General features: G+C 42.9%; 3 protein-coding genes across 3 annotated transcripts; all 3 read left to right on the top strand.

The window, feature by feature from the left end:
* Positions 1-2397: 2397 nt before the first annotated feature.
* On the top strand, positions 2398-3931 carry LOC134191365 (uncharacterized). Its single transcript, XM_062659977.1, has one exon. It carries the CDS (start codon positions 3110-3112, stop codon positions 3671-3673), a length of 564 nt encoding a protein of 187 aa, XP_062515961.1. The 5' UTR covers positions 2398-3109; the 3' UTR covers positions 3674-3931.
* Positions 3932-13493: 9562 nt separating this feature from the next.
* On the top strand, positions 13494-14986 carry LOC134191596 (beta-1,4-galactosyltransferase 3-like). Its single transcript, XM_062660217.1, has 4 exons — positions 13494-13709; positions 14338-14432; positions 14496-14629; positions 14696-14986. Exons 1-4 carry the CDS (start codon positions 13494-13496, stop codon positions 14863-14865), a joined length of 615 nt encoding a protein of 204 aa, XP_062516201.1. The 3' UTR covers positions 14866-14986.
* Positions 14987-22403: 7417 nt separating this feature from the next.
* LOC134191594 (uncharacterized) lies at positions 22404-23096 on the top strand. Its single transcript, XM_062660216.1, has one exon. It carries the CDS (start codon positions 22404-22406, stop codon positions 23001-23003), a length of 600 nt encoding a protein of 199 aa, XP_062516200.1. The 3' UTR covers positions 23004-23096.
* The last annotated feature ends 1015 nt before the right edge of the window (positions 23097-24111 follow it).

Genomic DNA, 24111 nt, shown 5'->3' with positions numbered 1-24111 from the left:
GACTACAGCGGAGTAGTATTACGGCTGGTGAGATATACAACAATTGGCGACGAGGATGTACTCGGAGAGTGGCGAAGAGTACGTAGCCACAAGAAGATCGGTACGACACCGAGGAGCACCGATACAGTTGCGACAAGAGATTGTCATTGAACGATAGCAGTTCAAACTATCAGAGTAAACACACGACCGTATGGCTGCTGCAAGTTATCATGGACGTTTGGCGGAGTTCAGCCCAGGAATTGACACCGAAGAGGACTATAAAGAGAGGTTCTTCTTGTATTGTACGGCTAACTCGATCGAAGATGGAGACAAACAGAAGGCCGTGTTCTTGACGAGCATCGGAGGGACGACCTACACCCTATTGAAGAACTTAGTAAGACCGCGACTGCCGTAAGATCTCGAGTTGGAGACGCTGATTGACGTGCTAAAGAGGCACTACCAGCCCAAAGTAGTCGTCATAGCGGAGCGATTCAAGTTCTTCAAAAGACAACAACGAGGTGAGTCAATCGCTGTGTATTTGTCTGAGCTGCGTCGGTTAGCGAAGGACTGCGAGTTTGAGGAGTATTCACAAACCGCGCTACGCGACCAACTCGTATGTGGGTTGAATAGCGAAGCACTACAAAAGAAAGTGTTGGCAGAGGCAGACCTTACATTAGAGAGGGCTCTGCAAATATCACAGGCATTCGAAGCAGCGAGACAGGAGACTGGGGTTCTTCGTGGGTGTGCGCCACAAGGTCCGCCCACTCTGAAGTCTAAGATCGCGTACATTGTTCGGAAAGACACAACAGGTGTCAATACGAAAACCACGAAACACGGAAGTGGTGGCGAACAAGCATGTCGCCGATGCGGAACGAAAGGGCATACGCCACAGAATTGTAGATTTAAGATACAAACGTGCCATTTTTGCAAGGGACAGGGGCATATTAGTCGAGTATGCCGGAAGAGAATGCAGAGTAGAGATTCCAAAGACGCAACACGTGCAAAGGGGAAGCCCCGAACCATCCATCACGTAGGCGAGGAATCGTTTAGTGTTGTTTATAGTATCTTGGACAAGAGAGGTGTGACAGTGGAAATGGACGTTGCTGGAAGACAGATAGAGTTAGAAATCGATACCGGAGCAACAGTTACGGTTATCCCCGCCAGTACATATCAGAAGTACTTGAAACATATACAGTTGAGCCCAAGTACCGCCAGATTGCACGCTTACAATGGACAGCGCTTGAATGTGCAAGGAGAAGCGGAAGATCCTGTAAGATACAAGGAAAAGCAAGTAAATGTAAAGTTTCATGTGGTAAAAGTGAAGAACAAGCCCGCCATCCTAGGTAGAGACTGGTTGAAACATTTTAAACTAGATTGGGATTCAATCTTCACTGTACAGAAATTTCAGGCAATAGACCCAGTGGAAACCTTTCCACAGTTGTTTGGCACTGGGGTAAGTACATTGGTTGGATATCAGGCCAACATCATGTTGAATACAGATGCCAAACCAAACTTTCATCGACCCAGACCGATTCCATATGCCTTGCATACTAAGGTCGATGCTGAACTCGAACGGATTCCGAAGGAAGGTATCCTGACACCAGTAGAGAAGAGTGAACGGGCAGCACCCATCGTGGTAGTTCGAAAGGGGATGGAAATGTTAGAATATGTGGCGACTACAAAGTCACCATCAACCCCTATATTGATTTGGATCAATATCCGATGCCGAATCCAGATGACTTGTTTTCGACCTTAGCAGGAGGGAAGAAATTTTCTCGTTTGGATCTCAAACAAGCCTATCAACAGATGTTAGTAGACCCCAGAAGTCAGCAATACCTAACCATTAATACACACAAGGGCATGTTTACGTACACAAAGATGCCATTTGGCATAAGCTCAGCACCCAGTATATTGCAACGAGCTATATATAACGTTCTAACAGGACTGGACGGAGTCATCTGCTACCTAGATGATATTCTAATAGTGGGCCAAAGTGATGAACAGCATAACCAAATGTTATTCAAGGTCTTGGAAAGACTGAACCAAGCCGGAATTAAGCTAAAAATGGAAAAATGTGAATTTGACAAGTCTAAGGTAGAATATTTGGGGCACGTGGTGAGTGCAGAAGCCATATCCCCATCTCGGAGTAAGATGGAAGCGATTCGAAATGCATCTGACCCTAGTAATGTGACTGAATTGAAGGCTTTCTTGGGACTTCTAAATTATTATGGGAAGTTCTTACCTAATTTGTCATCGACATTACAACCACTGTATATCTTATTGAAGAAACAGCAACGTTGGAAGTGGTTGGATCAACAGAGAAAGGCATACCGGCAGGCAAACAAACAGTAGTGAAATCGGACTTACTAGTACATTATGATTTGGGTAAGCCCATCAAGTTAAGTTGTGATGCTTCACCATATGAAGTAGGAGCGTGTCTAAGTCATGTCATGGAAGATGGCACTGAACGCCCAGTCGCATTTGCATCACGAACACTAGCTCCAGCTGAGAAGAATTATGCTCACTTAGAAAAAGAGGCCCTAGCCTTGATTTATGGAGTAAGAAACTTCCATAAATACCTGATGGGAAGGAAATTCACGCTAGTAATTGATCATCGACCGCTACTGAGAATTCTAGGAGCTAAGGAAGCAGTTCCTACGCTAGCAGCTGCATGACTGCAGCGCTGGGCACTCATATTAAGTGCGTACAGCTATGAGCTAGAATACAGGCCAGGGCAGGATAACAAGGAAGCTGATGTATTGTCTCGACTTCCTATACCAGTAGAAGTGATTAATCCAAATGAACATATCATTGGAGTGGATTATTGTGAACCATTGCCCATGACTGCCAAAGAGATTGCAAAGGCAACCCAATTGAATGTGGTGACAAGGAGAGCATAACAATATACTCGATACGGATGGACTACCAGAGATGTAGACCAATCCTTACAACCATTTGCTAAACGTGCTAATGAGTTATCGATTGAAGGAGGCTGCTTATTGTGGGGCAGCAGAGTTATCATCCCAGAGGAATTGAGAAAGACCGTATTAGCGCAGATACATGAGGCAATGGAATCAAGCATCAACTGACTCCACCTTACCATCCTGCATTTAATGGACAGGTAGAGCAAATGGTACAAGAGTTGAAAAGGAGCTTGAAGGATCGACCAGCGGGAAGATCGATAAGTCATCAAGTGTCTTCGTTCCTTCTACACTATTCTACGACTCCACATACTTCAACAGACAAAACTCCTGCCGAACTGTTGATCAAACGAATACCAAGAACCAAGTTATCTTTGTTGCGCCCAGAGGTAAGTGACATTGACAGAGATGAGCAGAGAATCAAGTTCGAGGAAGCTACCAAACGATCAAGACAACTGGATCCTGGTTGTAAAGTCAGTGTGTGGAATCCGCGTCAAGATAGTCGTGTTAGGTGCTTGGTGGGAACCGTTGAACAACAGCTAGGACCAACCAACTATTTAGTGAATGTGGAAGGACATTGCAGGTACGTGCATATAGACCAAATGCGTTGGAGAGATCAACGGAGTGTACCAGAAACAGCTGATGTAAGTGTACCAGAGATAGAGGTGGAAGAGATACCAGTACCAGTCATTCCTGTAAAAGAGACAGGACAAGTAGTTCAATCTAATCAACACAAGGACCAAGATGAGGAGTCTACCTTGATCTTCAAGTAAATGTTATCACCTCCAGAAGACCACGAGATTGAGACTCCCAGACGATATCCAAAGAGACAAAACAGACAACCACCAGCAAGATATCGTGAACAATAGATAAGGACAGACTAAGGAATGGAGAGTGTGGTATAGCGAGCATGCGCTTTAGGTGTGACTGCGGTTTGCGTACGTGTTATATTAGTCTAGCGTAAACTAGCGTTGAGTGCACTTGTGCAGTAGAGTACGTGTCGTTCACTGTAGCAGAATAGATTCTGGTATAATCGGTTCACTGATTCGGTATACGCGATATACTTAGCCTAGACTACAGCGGAGTAGTTTTACGGCTGGTGAGCTATACAACAGGTTATGCAAGCACAATCGCAGGATATGACTAGATACCCATCATTTCTACGATCAGCTTGAAATACATATTAAGCGAAGCGTATGGAATTCAAACTTGTCATTCTACAACTCGTCATGGCTATTCGGAAAATAGCGATAGAGTGTTGTCTGTTGACCGATATCATCTTGGACTAAGCGACTCGATTGTATTGGGAGAAAAGAGTGTACACGAGCCGAGTACTTGGATACATGCAAACATATTCGCGAAACGAGAGAAAATCTTATCAAATTTATATATAGTGCCAAGGGGTGACAGCGAGACGGCCGCCGCAAGAGGTTCGAGTTCTGAGTTTACTGCATGTAGAACTATACCCACCTCCTATCCTCGACAAGGATGTTGATTAGAAATTGGCGTTGATCTCCAGTGATATGCGGTATTCGGGGTGCCATATCACAACAGAAAACAATCTGTTCAGGTTCGTATACTGCTGGAACGGTACAACGATGATTAGAATTCGGATACCACCGTGTGCTTACAACATATCACAGACTTGAACTTAGTTTACTGCGAAAGAACGGTGATGATAAAGATGGTATAACCATACAACCCAATTACAATACCTTAAAATCACGTATACTTCTCGCTGATGCTGCATAGTCGATTTTACATTCAAAAAAGGGTTGAGAGATCTTGTGGGATTCGATGGAGGGATCTTGGAAGAGGATGGAGTGCATGATAGCGAAAGACGAGTACCAATATCTACTCGGTGTTGATACGATGCTCTCTCATATCCTCTACCTTTAATTAAACGGTAGCACCAGCGATGTCATCTACAACTTCTCTCCCGACAAACCACGGATCAATACTCGATCTCTATCAATTGCAAACCGAATCAGTTGACCTACATTCGCATGAGCAAAACAGTCAATCCCCAGGATCACCATGCGTGTTACGTATCGATCATGATGGAAGACCCATCGATTCCAATGGAGAGAGAACGACCTTCCTAATGCACATCAAAACTATGCAACCTGTAATATACGATGCGCGCGCAATCAATGGTATCGTAAGAAGATCATCGATGGAGCCCTCTTGAATAATATATTGGATGCTGTCGCAAATATTGCGAAAACGGGATCCAAGGTCCAAAAAAAGCAAAGATTTAGTCAAATTAGGAACCGAAAAAGCTTTGACTTTAGGAAAAAGATCTAGCGACCAAAAGTAAAGACTTGGCCGTCAACAAATTGACTGCCACGTACATTGACTATGGAAAAGTGATTGACACAAAAAGTGATCGACAAGGGGCTGGAATTAAGCCACACACAAAGCGATCGACAAGGCTCAGGATCTCGCAGCGGCCAAGTAGCACAGATCGCTCGCAACATAGTCTTGGCGCCCGTCCTCCAGCCAATTGCTTTACCTTTTCCAAAGGAAATGATCAACACTTTGACCCCTAATCCACAGATCATAAAGTCTTGCAAGAGCGCGCCAAGAAACTCGTCGACGACCGGCCAATCTCCTTGCATCTTGAGCAATATTTATAACATAAAAATATATGAAAATATATGAAAATATATGAAAATATGTATGGTCAGAAAAGGAGGAGTCCAAGGGTTTCTCTCGGCGATGTCAAAAAAGCTGTGCGATACTGCGAAATAGAAAAGCAGTGGGCCATGACGGAATATCTGCAGATCATATTAAACATGGCGGTCCGGATCTTCTGATCCACATCAGCATTGTTTTCCAGGCTATGTTGAGGCATGGGTATATCCCGGAACAATGGAAGGAGTCTAGTTCCTATACTGAAAGAAAAAACCGGCAGTTAAATAGATCCAGAAAACTATAGAGGAATAATGCTTTCTTCTGTAATGTTCAAGCTATTTGAGAGAGTTTTACTACTAAAATACAGTAATCTGCTAAAGTCGAGCCAGCTTGCAGTTTGGCTTCACTCCCGCGGTGGGTACTGCCGAATGCTCATACGTGGCACAGGAACAGTTGATTATTATCTCTCTAATGGAAACGACTACGTATATGTATGTACGCTAGACCTCCTAACGCTTTCGACCGGGTTCCTCACCATTGCCTTATGTCTCATCTGGTGAAAAGGCAGATGCCTGTGCAGGTTATTGGGATGATTAATGATTGGTACTAAAATCAAACTGTTAGAGCAAGATGGGCTTGAGCAACATCTAAGTCACTTGTCTTGTCAAATGAGGTAAGGCATGTGAGTGTCTTATCTCCTGTTTCTTCAATACCATCATTGATGATCTGCTACATGAAGTGCAAAGAACAGGATATGGAGCTGGACTAGCTGGTATGTCAGTAGGTTGTCTAGCTTACGCCGACGACATTACATTGATTTCCCACAGCAGGTGGAATTCAGAAGATGCTGAATGTGTGTGAAAATTTTGTCCACGCAAATCTGCTAAAATTTAAAGTGAAGAAGAGTGTGGCGACGCTGTTTAATCAACGGAGAAGACTGATCAACCCAGGCAACCTCGAATTCGTGATTGAGGGTGGTGTATTACCGATTATGGAGTCTTTATGTCATTTGGGAGCATTGCAAAGTGATGTGAGAAATGATATGATCTCGGTAGAGAAACGGACGAAGAAGTTCTACGCAGCGGAACGCGGTTGTATGTAAGTTACGTTACGTTACTAGAAAGGAAGGTATATGGAAAAGAGTCTTAGATATCCGGTTATTTCTAGTTTTGAGCTACGGTGCTTACTTGTGGGATCTTACGAACATATCTGTATGCCATTTTTTGGATACTGCTTGGAGGAAGGCCATCCGTAGAGGACTAGGAATGAGATTCCGGAAGTCTGTAAGTGACAGACTCAAAGAATGGTTTAAGGAGGCAACTGGAATAGTGTTAAGAAAGCAGATTCTATTTCACCGGGCACTACATAGTGTGAATGTAGTGGTCAGGAGAATAGCATTATTTATACACAGATCAGAGCGACCTCTCAGATGTAGACGTCGATCTGTATGAAAGAGATCGAGACTAACTGGCATTTGCCAATATATATATATATATATATATATATATATATATATATATATATATACCAGGATTTGAGAACTATATATAGTTTGTTCAATAACTAATTTTTTTCTAATTTGTGTTCTTTTTATATAGCTTATTCAACAGTTAACGTCTTTCTTTCTTTCTTTTTATTTCCGTAGTTTGCCTGTTATGGGTACTGTACCTTTGATGCAAAATATACCATCATTATCACCATCACCACCACCACCACCACCACCACCACCACCACCACCATATATCATTGCAGGTAGTGAAAAGTCGGTGGGGGCATTAAACGATTGAGGTGAATTTTTATGTAACCCCTAATATATTGATGGAAACGACCAAGATCGTATCACCTTATTTTCGAGTGTTTGGGAGATCAAATCGAGGACGACTCAATCACCGAGTTTGAATACATCGAGTATCTTCTCAACGATGCCATGCCAGTAATATGAACAAGGATGAAGAGCATAAAATAGAGACTCGAGATCTGGACGAGTACTTGCTTCCTCATAAAGCGGTGCTCGAAGTAAGATGCAAGCTGGTCAAAGCGGACAATACAAATTACCTCCCCACCAACGTCGTCACACTCGTCAACAACGGGTGGTCGCTCTTTCGATTTCTCCAATACCAAATCCACGGTCACATCGTCAAACACATCAATCAATCCTTACCACGTGTAAGTCATGCACGCAGCACAATCATATATTTGACACAGTTTCCGGACGATTACGGTAGAAGCACGTCTACCAACATGTTGTAGTATCGCGATACTAGCACGGGAACTGTCGACCCCAAACGAGTTTGGTGTACCTGGTGCAGCTGTACTACCAACTAGCAGGCACGGCGGCTAATGGTGCCAATCCAACCTGGAGCTCACAGTCGAGCTCTACCGACTTTGCCAATACACTCAGAAGGAACACGTATACAACTCGGGATTCCGCAGCCACCATTTGATCACAAAAGGCGACAAAACGGTCACCATGTTACTTACTACCTTTGAGTTCCATGTTGGGCTCTGATCGCGATATCGACATGGTGATGTTGGGAGTGAAATACACCGACGTTCTTGAAAGAGATTCACCCAATAGCTATATTCATAGAGACGGCGCTGCCGATGCAGTAAATTCAACATCGCAGTTTGGATGCCCAAGGTTCGACTGTCACTGTCCGTGCAGACGGAATTGGAAGCATTGCTCGTATCGGGTGCGCGACGTAGTCTCTATACTTTGAGCAGATGAGTGTTTATAGAAATCAATTCGTGGCCGCCGATACGAGTACTAGTCCCACCTGGAGAGTCGCTCGAGATGAGGATCAGGAACAGAAAAATCAAGTCTTCGACAATGCCAACCTGACACGGTCGAGTGTACGAGTCAATAGCAGACAATACCCGGATAGGGATCGAGATCGAGGCGAACGTCGCCGATGCCTCTAGAAATCTCTCGAGAGCGTACATGTTATTCTAAGAAACGGTTATAGTAAATATTCCGACACAGATTCGGGAAGTCAATTGGCTGTCGGAGACTTTACAAACGTCTACACGATCATAGATGTCGACGTATCCAAACATCGATACAAGTTGAAAATGGGCACGTCCGACATCGAAGTGCGATGGCGCCGTTGAGTGCGGCCTCAGGATGGGGTTATCACGGCTACCGTGTGGTCTTGAGTGATCGATACATGACTTTGAAAGCGACGAGTGGAAAGATAATGTAAAACCTTATAAATAGAGACATGCATGAGATACATCAAGTACGGATTCACTCTGACGGATAGTCAGAAGGAAGCGCTACGAAATGTTTATCAAAAGGCAAAAACCGATTGTCGGAATATCGAGTTGAAATTACTTAATTCGTAGATAGCAAAAATGGTGGAGCCATCGGTGCTATCATTGGTAAATAATACCTCTTATCATCAAACCCGCTCCCAAGGTTTTCGGCACTCTAGGTCTTGCAGTAGCATTTGGTGGAATTCAGAAAGTCATCGCTGGTAGTGGAAAGAGAGCAAGGTGTCGTGGTAAGAAGCGTACGTCGTACGAAGACGGGCCGTTTTGGCGCAGGCAGCGCTGACGCTTGTCTGAAGTTGCCCGGCACTGTCGGTGGAGGTAAGAAAAAAAGGTAAAAAATTATCGTGGACAGACGAACTCGCCGAAGAACTCTATAAGCCCATGAAACGTTGATTTCCGACGAGACGTGTGATCGTGTAAGGATGGTGTGCACGATACGTGGTCTGCAGATTTGGTCGATATGCAGTCTTTCTCAAAATACAACGACGGAGTCAAGTATCTTCTCAACGTCATCGACGTGTTTAACAAGTACGCGTGGTCGACTCTTCTACACGATACAACGGGTACAGCCATCGTAGAAGCTTAATTTGGATACGATCAAAGAGAGGCCTTTGAACTTGTGGGTAGATCGTGGTGGTGAGTTTTACAATAGGACAATGGATCGCTGGTTAATTAAAGGAAAACGATATTCACAGGTATTTGACCTAAAATGAAGGCAAAGCGGTGGTGGTAGAAAGATTTAATCGCACTTTGAAAACGAAGATGTGGAAATACTTTTGGGACAACAACATCTATAGATCGACGTTTTGGATACCCTGTCGAAGCAATAGAATACCTCCTATCACAGATCTATGCAAATGACTCCCACAAAATTCAGAAAAATGAACCCCTCGTTTGCATCGAATTATCTGTATGGCGATGAAATGTTCGTAAAACATTCAAATTCAAAGTCGGTGATCGTGTTTGGATTGTTAAGAAAAGACTTTTGAAAAGGGATACACACACAATTGGACGGAAGTAGTATTCTAGATCGTTGAAATACAGAACACCAACTCGGTGACCTACAACAGATGAAAGACTAGAACGGAGAGGTCATAGAGGTCTCCTCCTACGAACCAGAGTTACAAAAGACGTCCCAAGACGTGTTTCGCTTCGAGAAAGTGATACGTAGAAAGAGTCGACTAGTGTTGGTCAAATGGAAAGGATATCCCGATACGTTTAACAGTTGGGTGCCTTTCGACGACCTCACCATTCTTGGATAAAATATTCGATAGTGTTCCACAGGTCCTCGTATTTCGTAAACAGTTTTATCGCGGATGGTTGCACATTGTTGGGCTTGCTATGGAAGACCCATTTGCGTGAATATCTTGGATAGAATAAAATACAATTTGATGAGTTTTCTTTGATAGAGACAATACCATATCGTTTCTATTGTCGAATTCTCATCGCAACCGTCCTGTTCTCGTCCTCAGTGAGATGGAAGCGTTCCAATTGTTTGTTGAGGTGGTATTTGAGATTGTAGTTGGATCTTTTGAAGTAGTGGGTGTTTGGTGCCGCTTTCGGGACTTCTACGTCGTGGATGCTACCACATCCAGCGCCGGATCCAGGAATTTTTGAAAGAGGGGTTCACCGTTAGCAGTCATTTATAGCATTACTAATTTTCTCTTTTCTAATGAAATTATATGAAATTATTGAACTACGCCTATTTTAAAAGAGGGGTTGCAACCCCTGAACCCCTCTGGATCCGGCCCTGACATCTCATGCATTCGTATTTCCATTCGCAGAAGAAACGTTCGCGTCACACTCACATTTTTAGGTATGGGATCGATCCATTCCTATGTTGGAGAAGGATAGAGGGCGCAATACTAACACTCGTCGTCGTGAAATGCCATCCTATATAATGTGAACACCAGATAACCTCTCTAGGTTTGCGGCAAGTGCCGATGCCGTACCAATCGTCTGCTTTGCACGTACACAGCATCCTATATTTTCTCATCGCAACCATCCCCTTCTTTGTTTCTTTTTGTATCTTTTGATACAGCGGGCGTTTAATTGGTTCTCCTCTAAGACGTTCTACATATTGGATGCAACCACATTCCTTGCACACGTATTCCCATTCGCACACCTTTTTAAATTTTCCACCGCATGCACTCACGTTTTTAGGGATGGAATTCCAATTTTGGCGGAGGATGGAGAGCGCAATGCCAACACTCGTCGTAGTTGGTTTTCCTACAATTGGCACAAACCTCTCGAGGGTCAGTGTCGTACCAATAGTCTGTCGACATCTTTATATCTATAAGTTCTTTCGTCTAATAGGTAGCAACATTTCATGTAGTCGTTTAGATAACCATGGAGGAACTCGAGTACCTCTTGCATTTGTACGAACAAAGTCACATCAGTGCGGAGGCACTCGATAGTGCATTGCACGTTTTCAATTCACCCACTAAGGAGCTCACATACCTGTTACAACTATACGACCAGGAGCATATCGGTGGCACAGCACTCGACTATAAGCTTTGCGCGTATTGGCATCGGAGATCCTCAAATACCTCTTGCAACTACACGAGCATGATAGAATTGGTGATGAGGCTCTCGACTCGGCATTGCGTGTTCTGAGACATCGTATGCATGTAGAGGAAATAACGTATAAACCCAAAGACGAGGTGAGGTGTACACGCCAACACTTGGTGTCCCCGGTTTCGAGGACTATAATCCCGAGAAGACGAGTCATACGACAAACCTTGGTGTATGCCAGGAAAGGCATCTCCTGAAGCAAAACACATTAAAAATATCCTTTCTATAGGATTGATGGCGATGATGTGGGCGAAGACGGCTAAATCTGAATCGATAGCGGCCCAGGTACCCGGTGTAACACAATTTTGCACGACGTCTTCGTGATTCCCTTCTTTGGTACATGTCATGGCCCATTCGAGGTCGGTGGCTTCCCATCCAGGGCATAGAATCACGATCTTAATGTGACCGAAACTGGCATGAGCCATGGTAATGTTGAAGTCTAGTCTTTACATGCAGCACACACCGCCATATACATAGCCAGGTCGACGTCGTCGGCTCTCAAATCTCGAAGTAGTCGCACGATAGATTCATGATCTTCTTGTGCGGCAAACCACAGCCCGGCCACTCTCGCAGGCGCCCCAATCGCGACACAGCTAGACGAACTATAGATTCGTGACTCTTGCTTGCAGCACACATCATATAATCTTGTCGACGGCAGTGATTTTCCATTCGTGACATAGTCGTACTCTACTATCATGGCCACCGTCTGCTGCCTATAGGCCATAGGTCGATCGAATTGGTGACACCCCAATCGCGACACAGGCGTATGACGATTTCTTGACCGCCACTTGCAGCCCATAGTATGACTTCGTCGAGATCGACTTTGTCATAAAGATGTGACACAATCGCACGACGCGCGGATGACCTCCGTATGCAGCTATGTTCATATATAACCTCTTGGACGTGAGTTGTGTCGAGTAGTCGAGCCAGGTGCACCATAAAGGTTTGACCGCAAGTGACAGCCATGGCCATGACTTTATTAGGAGAAAGGATATACTGATCTGTAATGAAATCTCTTCCATTGGGATGCATTCGACGACCTAAAAAATAGACTCCTAGAACTTCCTGTGTATACGCACAGGAAATTCGGCAAGAGTCGACCTGTGATAACGTACCGCTTGAGCATCGCCATTGTCACATTTGTCTACTCGGAGTGTCAGTTAGTGGTCGAATCTTTTTCCCAACCAACAGCAGAGACATACCGACAACACCACGCGGGTCTACATCGGCAACGCTAACGACGACAATAAGAGACATACCGGCAAAGCCACAACACATCTATAGCGGCCACAACGACGATACCAACAGCAAAGAAAAGCGGCGACACCGTGCAACACGACCAAAGAATCCCAACAGAAACCCGGCAGAGACGAGTACCACTGTGGATCTCATCGAAAGATTTCCAAGATGTATTCCCTTGCTTCATGCAGCAACACATTTCTGTGGCTATGTACAATAGGTGCTATTTCTCTACTAGGACGCAATTTCACTATGCTCTCTCCATGTATTCATGCGTCTCGGGCGTCGAGTGGGGTGCGTGCCCTCGACAACGGAAGACAGACAAATGTAATACATACCATAATTTATTTTAGACTCACGGACGGAAGAAAGTGGATTAGGATTGACAGCAACATACACTCAGACCACCTCGTCCAAGCAGTATTAGCTTCCGATAATCCTATTTTACAGAGGTGGTCCGGATCTAGAACCGGTAGTCTCTAGACTACTTATATGGAGCAGTCATAAATATATATCTAGATATACATGTATATACCTGCATGCAGCAGAACGGCAACTCTAGATACAATTGTATAATATGCAGAGCAAGCTTGGAAGTTTTCACGAGTCTCGACTAGATTATCTAGTACCATGAACAGCTGGTACAGCAGAGAACAGCTGCTCGAGGCACGTGTGTACGTGATGCGTCATTGCGTGCGCACGAGCACTAGTACTAAATTTTAGGCGACTGATTTCATTGCAATGAAATTCTTAGTCGACAATGTAGTTTTAAATAAGCCGTTCAACTCATCATAGGAAGTTCTCTCTGACCGCCGATCACGCGTGATCACGTGCAAAATATAATCGGCTTGGCCCTTCCAAGTTGTTTGAATGGCTTACGCGCGTCGCAGTTGCATTTTTGTATCGTTTTGTGCTATTGTGCTGGCTGGGTGGTTTATTCTATCAAGAGAAAGAACAACACAAACGACGGTTTCAGAAAGACGACTGTTGTTGAGATATCGACGAGAATTCGATACAGAGCGCCATCGGCTGGCTGTTATAGTACCGTTTCGAGATAGGGAAACTCATCTAAGGCGGTTTGTTGATGTCAGTAACGTGTCAGTCAGAACTGTTGCTGCCATGCCCATTTTCTAGAAACTTGTTGAATGTAAACCGCAACTAATTACATTGGAAATGTAATCGTAAAACGTGTAAATTAATTCAATAATTAACAATAATTTTATTTTGTTTTTGGAGTTATTTAGTTACTACTTAATTAGTTAAAACACAAAATAGGCATACTTAAGGATAAAGGCACAGCAGATATCTAGTAATATAATTGCCAAGTAAAGGTCAGCATTTAGTGTGCATGTTCTGCGCATTATTGGAAGTATTTCTAAATACAGTAAAAAGATAAAGCTAAAGTACGCTACCTAATTAGTATTTCGATATTAAGCACCTTAATTAAATTACATATTAAATATTTTAATTAAATTACATTAACATCTATTTACTTAACAATTACATTAACTTAATTCCTATGTATATATATATATATATATATATATATATATATATATATATATATATATATATATATATATATACATTGCTTGTGTATGGGTTCCATTGCAGTTGCTAATAGCAATAACAGCATTGCAATAATCATAAAACTTACATGTATGGTGATGTATTCTTGGTGTAAACTTACCGTTTCGGTTTGTGTTGCATGCAGCATATGGTTTCATATCTAGCCAAGCAGGGTTTGACTTTCCATATCTTCGTCATTGAGCAAAGTCGGCTTGGCCTATTTAACAGAGCAAAACTCTGGTAGTGTAAGCACTACTAGTAGTATCTATGTATAAAGTCTTGACACTTGATGTTTGTTTGTAGCAACATTGGATTTAAACTGGCTGTAAAAGAAAAATATGACTATATGTGTTTCCACGACGTTGATATGTTGCCAATGCACAATGGAAATCCATACAAGTACCCAACAAACAATCCAAAACACTTGGCTACTTGTGGTATCCACATTTATACATTTACTTGCCTTAATTGAGAAATCATTAGTAACTTATTTGTGTACACAGCTGAACAATTCGGTTACACCGTACCTTATAATTCATACTCTGGTGGAGTTGTTGTATTCACTGTGAGACAGTATGAAACAATCAACGGCATGGCTAATGTATACTTTGGCTGGGGAGCAGAAGATGATGATCTGTCTAGGAGGTATGTACATGGCTTGAATCCAGATTGAGGAGGCAAATACGGTTAATTAATAGGCTAAGTTACATACTACTATGTGGCTGAAAATTCTTTTTATTTTAAAAATGTATTAATCCTTGAACTTTAAGCATCAATAATTAAAACGTCAGAAAACAGCACCAAATCTAGAATCCAAAGTTTGCCATTTTATACTCTTGAACGATTTCGGCATTAGTATTGTATTGTACACATAATTTGTACGCATAGTTTGTTTGTACACGTAACAGTAGTTACACATAACCATAACTCTAACCCTAAACACTAACGCTAATGAATGTTCACGGCATCGTTGGTCCCTCTGATGGGCCCTTCCTGTCTAAAAGCCAGGTATATAGTTTATTGTCTTTGGCGCAGAAGTAACAAAGGACCCCTTTTCTACGATTTGGGGCGTTTTCGCCAGGTTTTTGGCATTTCTAGCGTACTCTCGAAAGCTATCCGACTGGCTATAGCTATCGCGGTCTTTTGCGTTTCTACAATTTCCCTAAATTAGAGTTGTCAATTAACGCAGAATGGTCTTTTTTACTTTGCCAAGGAAACGTGGTGGTTGCAGAAAAATGAAGTTGACCATTCATCATATGGCAATGATTGTCTGACTAAACTAGAGTCCCGGATCTGATCTCGGACATTTCCTAATCTCGGTCACTCGTTCTCTGCCAAAGTAATAGCTGCAGCCAGACCTAGCTGCTACGCCAGCGTCATAGTCCTACTGGATAGCAACTAGGTAGAGCGAGTCACGTCAGCATCCGTCGTAACGTTGCTGCTGTAGAACTTGAAAACTGATCTCACCTATTCTCGGTCACAGAGTATCATATCTCGGTCATCTCGTTTCTACAACTCCGTTTGAGACGCAAGTCATCTCTGTCGATAGGCTCCTTATATGACTTCCTTTCACCAAATTGTTGGTTTTGTCTTGTCATCCTCTACTCTCGCAGACAACGAAGAAGACTGATGACTCACGGGACATAATCTCGATCACCTGATCTCGAGTGATTTTCTCTCTTCAGACGTAGATCTGAGGCGTTCTTTTGTCTGATGTTACAGTCATCACCGCTGGCTACTGTACCTACGGGGTGATGTTAGTGCTCATCGTACTGTTGTTACGACAGAACGTGAAGTGTGAGAGACAAATCTCGGTCAGTTGCTTTCATCGCGTTTCTACAAGACGAATTGAGACGTTAGTCATGTCTGTTGAAAGGTTCGCTTTGGATGTTTATGTCACTGAATAGCCGGTTTTGTCTCTTCAGTTTTTACTGTTGCAGGGCGGTGAGAAAGGTGATGGCGTACGGGACATAATCTCGGTCACGCGACTTTGAGAAAGACGGGTTCCTGAGTAGGTTGTATTGTGTGATTTTTAGTCTACTGTTGTTCTAGAGCTATATTGTCACGAATGTGTGTGTTTAACTTACTATTTTTAGCACTTCAAACTTGCAACGTGATGACTCTGAATTTTCACATTTTGTTGGCAGTTAACCAGAGAGTTTTCCTACCTGTTTTTACATTCTTGACTGGCAGATATAATGATTCTTTATCTTGGATGGGATGATTGATGATTTTAACAAGTAGAATTGCACACAAAGTGCTTTTTACGTTTATCCCTAGGAGTGCTAAGCTGAGAACTTATGAAAATTGTGACATATTGCCAAAGAGAAAACAATCTTTCTCATGACACAGTTCTCAATCTGAAACAGTTATGATAATTAGTCCAGTGGAGATATGCAACGAACCTTCTGTGTATAGAATTAGCCAATTAGCTAAGCAGTGCATGTTGTTGATAATAAGTGATGTAGCTAAAATCTTACAATCAACAAGATCGTAGTACGTACACAGTTTACAAGTATGCAGAGTCCTGGCATACTCTTGTGACATTCAACTTGTGCCAGAATGGATTCAATGTTTATCTCCATATGATCAATCTATCACTCACAAAATTTGCTAATTAGCACTAAACCACATGTACTAAATAAAGGTTATCTTAATTATTATTCAAAAACATAGTTTAGACAGGACGACTAACAGTCTGGTTACTAGAATCTGCTATAGTTCTACAAATTCACTACAAAACACTTTCAGTCAGCCTTAGTCGACTGTGACCGTATGTACAATGCCCAATGAAGGTAAGACCACTTACCTGAAAGCTGTAGAACCCAAGAAGTGCGCTCATACTGTGACCGAGATTAGGTCCCGTAGGTCGATCACCTTTCCCACCGTCCTGCAACAGAAAAACTGAAGAGACAAAACCGGCTATTCAGTGGCATAAACATCCAAAGCGAACCTTTCAACAGACATGACTAACGTCTCAATTCGTCTTATAGAAACGCGATGAAAGCGACTGACCGAGATGTGATCCCGGATGTCCGAGTATTTGTCTCTCGCATTTTTTCACGTTTTGCCGTAACAACAGTACAATGAGCACTAACATCACCCCGTAGGTATAGTAGCCAGCGGTGATGACTATAACATTAGCCAAAAGAACGCCTCAGATCTGCGTCTGAAGAGAGAAAATCACTCGAGATCAGGTGATCGAGATTATGTCCCGTGAGTCATCCATCTTCTTCGTTGTCTGCGAGAATAGAGGTTGACAAGACAAACCAGCAATTTGACGAAAGGAAGTCATATAAGGAGCCTATCGACAGAGATGACTTGCGTCTCAAACGGAGTTGTAGAAACGAGATGGCAAGCACTGACCGAGATATGATACTCTGTGACCGAGAATAGGTGCGATCAGTTTTCAAGTTCTACAGCAGCAACGTAACGACGGATACTGACGTGACCCGCTCTACCTAGTTGCTATCCAGTAGGACTATGACGCTGGCGTAGCAGCTAGTTCTGGCTGCAGCTATTCGGCAGAGAACGAGTGACCGAGATTAGGAAATGACCGAGATTAGATCCAGGACTCTATATAGACCAAGTTTCAGGTCAGTAAAACATTTCCTTGAATTTTGTAGATTGTTACAACTAGAGCAATAACATGGCATATAGGTCCCTTCAAACCACTGTACGTCGAGATGTTGCTGCTAATTCTGTTGCCATATAATTATGTAATTATAGTTAATAACTTATTCAGTTTGCGCGTCTGCTGCCATTAGCACCATGGGACCTTTTGCTCTAGTTCAAGCCAATTCAAACCAATTGCTAACAAATCTCTAATTTAGTGCTACAGTAGTAAGGTGCTAAATCTATCTGTACCATGTCACGTGGTTTGCAGCAACCCTGATTAAACAGGCCCTGACGTAGACGGGGATTCGGGAACAGTTCAGGGTAGTTTTAAGTGCGATGTGTAAGTTGTTCAAACGCGCTAGCTAGTTAGACCAGAGTACCCTCTGATTACGGTACTAGTGATCCTCAAAGGAAGGAGGCAATTCTACTAAGTGTCTGAGGGCCCAAGACGTACCAACTAGTCCACACGTGCACAGACTCTGTGCACGCTACCACCTACGATGCGATTGTAAGACTGATGTCCGACGATCAAAACTCTAAACATCGGTACTATATTGCAACGGATTTGATTCAACAGCCGGAGCAGACAACCAAACGAGTCGACCGCCAAGTTTGTGGCCGCGTTGGGAGAGTTGGCAGAACATTGCAACTACCAGCAGTCGTTAGTTGTCTGAGATGTTGCGAGACCGATTGGTATGCGGGGTAAACCATCCCCAGATTGAGAAGGCCACGAGAGCGATAATTTGACACTGGCAGCTGCCGTGAAGAAGACGCAAGCCATGAAAACGGCTGAAAAGAATGCACCAGGAATGTTAGCGAAAACCAAATGTAGTGAAACCCCACCTACTGGTCAACATGGTGGTTTGATGCACCGAGTGGTTCAGTAACAAACGACTGATGGAACGAAATATCAAAGCTCGGATGTTATCGATGCACCGGATTTCATTTGCCGTCCAAATGTAGATTCAAAGACTACGAGTGCAAACGTTGTGGGAAACGTGGTCATCTAGGTCGAGCATATACGGTATATAAATATATTATCAATATATATTACTCTAAGTGTCCAACAGCACAAAGCATTTAACAAAAATCTGTCCAAAATAAGCCTGGCGTTGTACTGCCATAGTCTTACTGATATTTGCTCGTGTAATTAAATTATTAACAGCTATGCTAAGAGTTGTATTATGAACAGTAGCTGAACGAGATGCTATTGTTTTCAGTGTTTCTAAACCATATATAGATTTCGCTCAATAACCAAGAATTTCAAAACCTACTAGTCTAGTGGTATAAATGAGCAACCAGATTTGAGGACTTCGTCACCTTGTTTCATATCCTTCTTTTCAACTCCAGCCTCTGCAGTTGATCCAGGATTTCAAATGGCATGTATGACTAGGCTGTAATGCATTCCTCACTGATAAAGGCAAGACGTCCTTCTAAAATTTCAGGATAATACAATTTACCGGGACGTTTGAAGTTTTTTCTGCACTACAACGCTGTTCAATTTTCAAGCCCTTTTCGTCAAAAAGGAAATAACGAAAGAGTAAGTGTATGTATGTATGTATATATATAAGCATTTGGCAATGGACTGGAAACAAATATTTTATGTCCAATTGCAAGCCACAGCTAGAGACCAGGTTTTTCAAGAGGGACTAGTAGGCAAACTTGAAGAGGTTAGACCAAAGTTACGAATCCCCTCGAATGCTACACTTTGATTTTTCAAAGCATGGCCTGTTTCATATGCAACGAGGAACAGCTGATGAGGAATTAGACCGCCTCCCATAATTGGGAACAATAGAGCCTGTCCAGTTTGCACGGTACGTGGGCTGCCGACATTGTACCTGTTTTAAAGGGAGATGGATCTGTGCGGATTTGTTGAGGTCTAGACTAGTGCATCACGGTCAATCAGGTACTTGAACGTGGCCAGTACCCAGTCCCCTGTTGATGACCTTTTAATTCGCTGTCGGGCGGCCAGCATTTTGTCAAGCTGGATTTGAGTCAGGCGTACCAGCAAGTATTACTTGACAAGGATGCTAAGGAATATATCAGAATAAATACTCACCGTGGTCTTTTCCGGTACAACAGACTCCCTTTTGGAGTTGTATCGGCACCCGCATTGTTTCAGAGGATGATGGACGACCTGATGCAAAACTTGCCGCATGTGATTTTGTATCTAGATGACACATTGAAAACTGGTGTTACCTATAAGACCCATGTTGAAAATATGGAGGAACTGCTGAACGTCTGAATCAAGCTGGGTTTCGATTGAAACTAAACAAATGTCCGTTTATGCAAGAATCTGTACCGTACCTCGGCCATAAGATTGACTGAGAGGGCCGACTAATGACAAAATCAAGGCTATTCAGGAAGCACCAAGACAGCAGAATGTAAGTCGATTGAAGTCATACCTAGGGTTGCTTACATGTTATGGATAGTTCCTACCAAATTTGTCCAGTCGTCTTGCACCATTACACAAATTGTTAAAGAGAAATACTCAGTGGAAATGGAATCCCGAAGAGGATTTCGCATACAGACTTAGAGCGATGGCAGGAGTGGAAGGAAGTTTTAGTCCATATGATCCAACAAAATAGATCGAGTTGTGTTGTGATGCATCACCATGTGGACTGAGTGCTGTACTATGCCATCGACTAACAAACAGTTCAGAGAAACCAATTTGGTATGTCTCAAGCACGCTGTCACAAGCAGAGCAAGGCCTATTCACAGTTAATTAAAGAAAGAGAACGTTGCTATAATTTTTGCATTCAAGAAGTTTCATCGGTACTTTTATAGGCTATGGTTTATAAATGACCAAAAACCATTGGTTAGACTATTGGGGCCACTTCAACAGGCACCATCAATGCTTGCATATCGCATACTACGATGGAGTTTGTTTTTGTCAGCTTATGACTATGCTTTAAAGTATTGTTTGGGATCTGCAAATGGAAAATTAATGCTGATGCTCTTATCCGACTGCCAATTCAGGAGGAGGTACAAGAGTCTGAGCTTCCAGAGGAGATGTGTTGACCCTGACTGTATTGAACAGACTCCAGTCAAGGCACGACAGATGTCGCAGTGGACAGGAGGAGACACAGTTTGGGCCAAGGTCCGAAACTTTGTCTGGCACGGGTGGCCAGCAACAGTGGATGATCTTAATTTGCAACCGTACGTTCGGAGGAAGATGGAACTTATTTTCACAGAAGGGTGTTTGTTGTGCATGGAGATCAAGGGTAATTATTTCCTCTGTTGCTAGACTCGCCATTGTCGAAGAACTCCATGAAACAAACGCAAGGATTTCCAGGACGAAGGCCCTTAGTCGTAGCTATGTTTGGTGCTCTGGACTGGATGGGGAAGTGGAACAGAAGCTGAAAGAGTGCATTAGTTGGCAAGACCAGAAACCGCCTCCTGGAGCCCCTCTGCACCCATGGAAATGGTCAGAACGACCGTGGCAAGGCTCTACTGGATTTTGCTGGGCCATTTCTGAATATGTTTTTGCTACTCATTGATGCTCATTCTAAATGGCTGGAAGTGTTGCCCATTCCTTCCATTACGGCTCAAGCGACCACCGAAAACTGCGAAAATTGTTTGCACACATGGACTTTCTGAAACGATAGTGACGGAGAATGGATCTGTGTGTTACAGGCAGTGGATTCAGACATCATGTTGACGCTAACGGAATTAAGTGCCCATTTGCTGACGACTTCGTATCACCCTTCATCAAATGAATCAGCGAAACGGGCAGTTCAGATTTTCACAACGGGAATAAAAAATGAGTCATGATAGTGAAACCTTAGATGTCAAAATTGCACGAGTCTTGTTCACGGATAGAGCTACCCCACAAGTAACGACGAGAACATCACCAGCTGAGTTGCTGTTCGTGCGCAAACTGTGATCTAAGTTGGATTTGTTGCATCCTGATTTGGCTGGAAGGGTGCAATACAAGCAGTGGGTTTAAGAAGAAATCCGTGATAGACACAGCAAAGAGAAAATTCTCAACGAAGGCCAGCCTGTGTTCACACGGAATTTTGAGAATGGACCCGCATGACTATCAAGTACCATCCAAGAGCGTACCAGCCCATGCAGAGTGCAATTGGAAGATGGACAGCCAAGTGATACGTAGACATCAAGATCACCTCCGTGTCCACTATTCAGAACGCGATCGAGTCACCGGCGACATGAACAGCAGACACGCAGATGGAAGAACTACTTTGCCATACGCTTAGACATATGTATATGTGTATGTATGTATGTATGTATGTATGTATATATGTAGGGCACTGTGGAGGAACCGTTGTCATAAATGCATTCAAAGTTTTGAGGAAAGTCGTCTGAAAGCTGCTAGAGCTAAGAGACAGTGTCGCAAAGACCAGCAGCGACTCCACCTTCAACAAGTTCAACAGCAACAACATCTGCAACAACTACAATCATCACATGTCAGTCCTTCTTTTCGTTGTCTGACATGTGACTTAGTGTGTCGCTCAAAAGCAGGACTCATGTCTCACATGCGACACAAGAAACATTAAAGAGTCATCACTGAAATCAGTGGACATACCATCATGTATATATGTATGTATGTATGTATGTATGTATGTATGTATTATGATTGGTAATCACCCATTGTCTTATGTCAGCAATTTCAAGTATTTGAGTAGTTTCCTTTCGAATAATGCAACTGTTGATGCAGATGTCTCTCATAGGATATCAAAGGCCAGTGCTGCTTTTGGTAAATTGTACAACAGACTCTGGCAAAGGCATGAAATCAAACTGACCACGAAGGTTGCAGTTTACAAAGCAGTAGTCTTATCAGTTCTATTGTACGGATGCGAGTCATGGACCCTTCTTCGTCGTAACCTCAAAAGTTTGGAGAGTTTTCATCTGCGATGTCTTCGCCGCATATGTGGAATCCAGTGGACTGACTATATACCCAACACAGAAGTGTTATCTCGTTGTAACATCAGTGGCATTGAATCTTTTGTTATGAAATGCCAATTTCGCTGGGCTGGTCACATGTCTCGAATGCCTAATGATAGAATTCCCAAACAACTCCTTTTTGGTCAACTGGAACAGGGCCATCGTCATCAAGGTGGTCCTAAATTACGTTATAAAGATTCTATCAAGGCTAATATGAAATCTTGTGGGATTGACTTCCTGCATTTTGAGAAACTATCCAGTGAAAGAACAAACTGTATATCTCTCTGACATTCATCACTCCAACAGTTTGAAGAAAATCGTATTAGACATCTTCAAGCTCAACGTCAGAAACGGAAAGAACAAATTGTTCCTACCAACAAGTCATTTGTTTGCCAATCTTGTGGAAAGGAATGCCGTTCAAAAGCAAGTGTTAAATCCCACCAGAGACACAGAGGACACTAAAGAGAGTCATCACTGTTATCAGTGGACATGCCATCATCATGTATGTATGTATGTATGTATGTATGTATGTATGTATGTATGTATGTATGTATGTATGTATGTATGTATGTATGTATGTATGTATGTGTGTGTGTGTGTGTAACCAGACAGCTGACAAATAGACGTACAGCAAACCATAGGCCACTATTAGAGACGCCTACCCAAACAATCACAATAATTAAAGCACAGAGGACGCTGCAGTGCACCCAACAGAAGTGCCAGGGCTGGACAACGCTAATTGTCCACCAGATATACAGTCAAATGAACATCCTAAAAGCAGTAACACGGACAACCAAGCAGGAGGACCAAGACGTTCGAGCGTAATTAGGTAGTTCCCGAAAAGAATAGACTTGTAGATTTTCTTTTTCATTTTTTTGTTTGTCTTAGGGGAAGGATGTAGTAATGTGCATGGACAAGTTAGGACATACCGGGATTAGAGAACAGTTCTGGGTTTGAGTGCGTGTAAGTTGTTCCAACACGCTAGTTAGAAGAGTATACCCTTTAAGTTTAGATTGAGTTATGTCAGTTGTAATTGCGCTTCACAAACAAAGTGCAAGGAGCGTGGCCTACATACACAATGGAATGTAGACAATACTCGATCTGATGCTAAGGTTTATCACTTTTAGTGCTTCTTATTTTAGTTACAGTAAACGGTTACTGAGAAAACATTTACAGTGACTCTAACTGGTGAACAGGTCAACGCCAATTAAGTAAGTAGAAGTAAGATTTACGTATACTTTGAACTTCCAAATGAACGGTAATTCAAACCAACCAATCGCCTTGCATGACACAAATCACGTATATCGTATAGGTTAATCTTAGATATCATTGTTATTCCGCTTCTAGTTATCTTGGAAGTAGCTGCGTGCCACTTCTCGGGGAATTACATGCTCAT

Source organism: Corticium candelabrum, chromosome 15 (assembly GCF_963422355.1).
Source record: "Corticium candelabrum chromosome 15, ooCorCand1.1, whole genome shotgun sequence".
Lineage (NCBI taxonomy): Eukaryota > Metazoa > Porifera > Homoscleromorpha > Homosclerophorida > Plakinidae > Corticium > Corticium candelabrum.
Note: the sequence above shows the minus strand (reverse complement) of the source record. Positions and strands in the feature narration are given on the sequence as shown.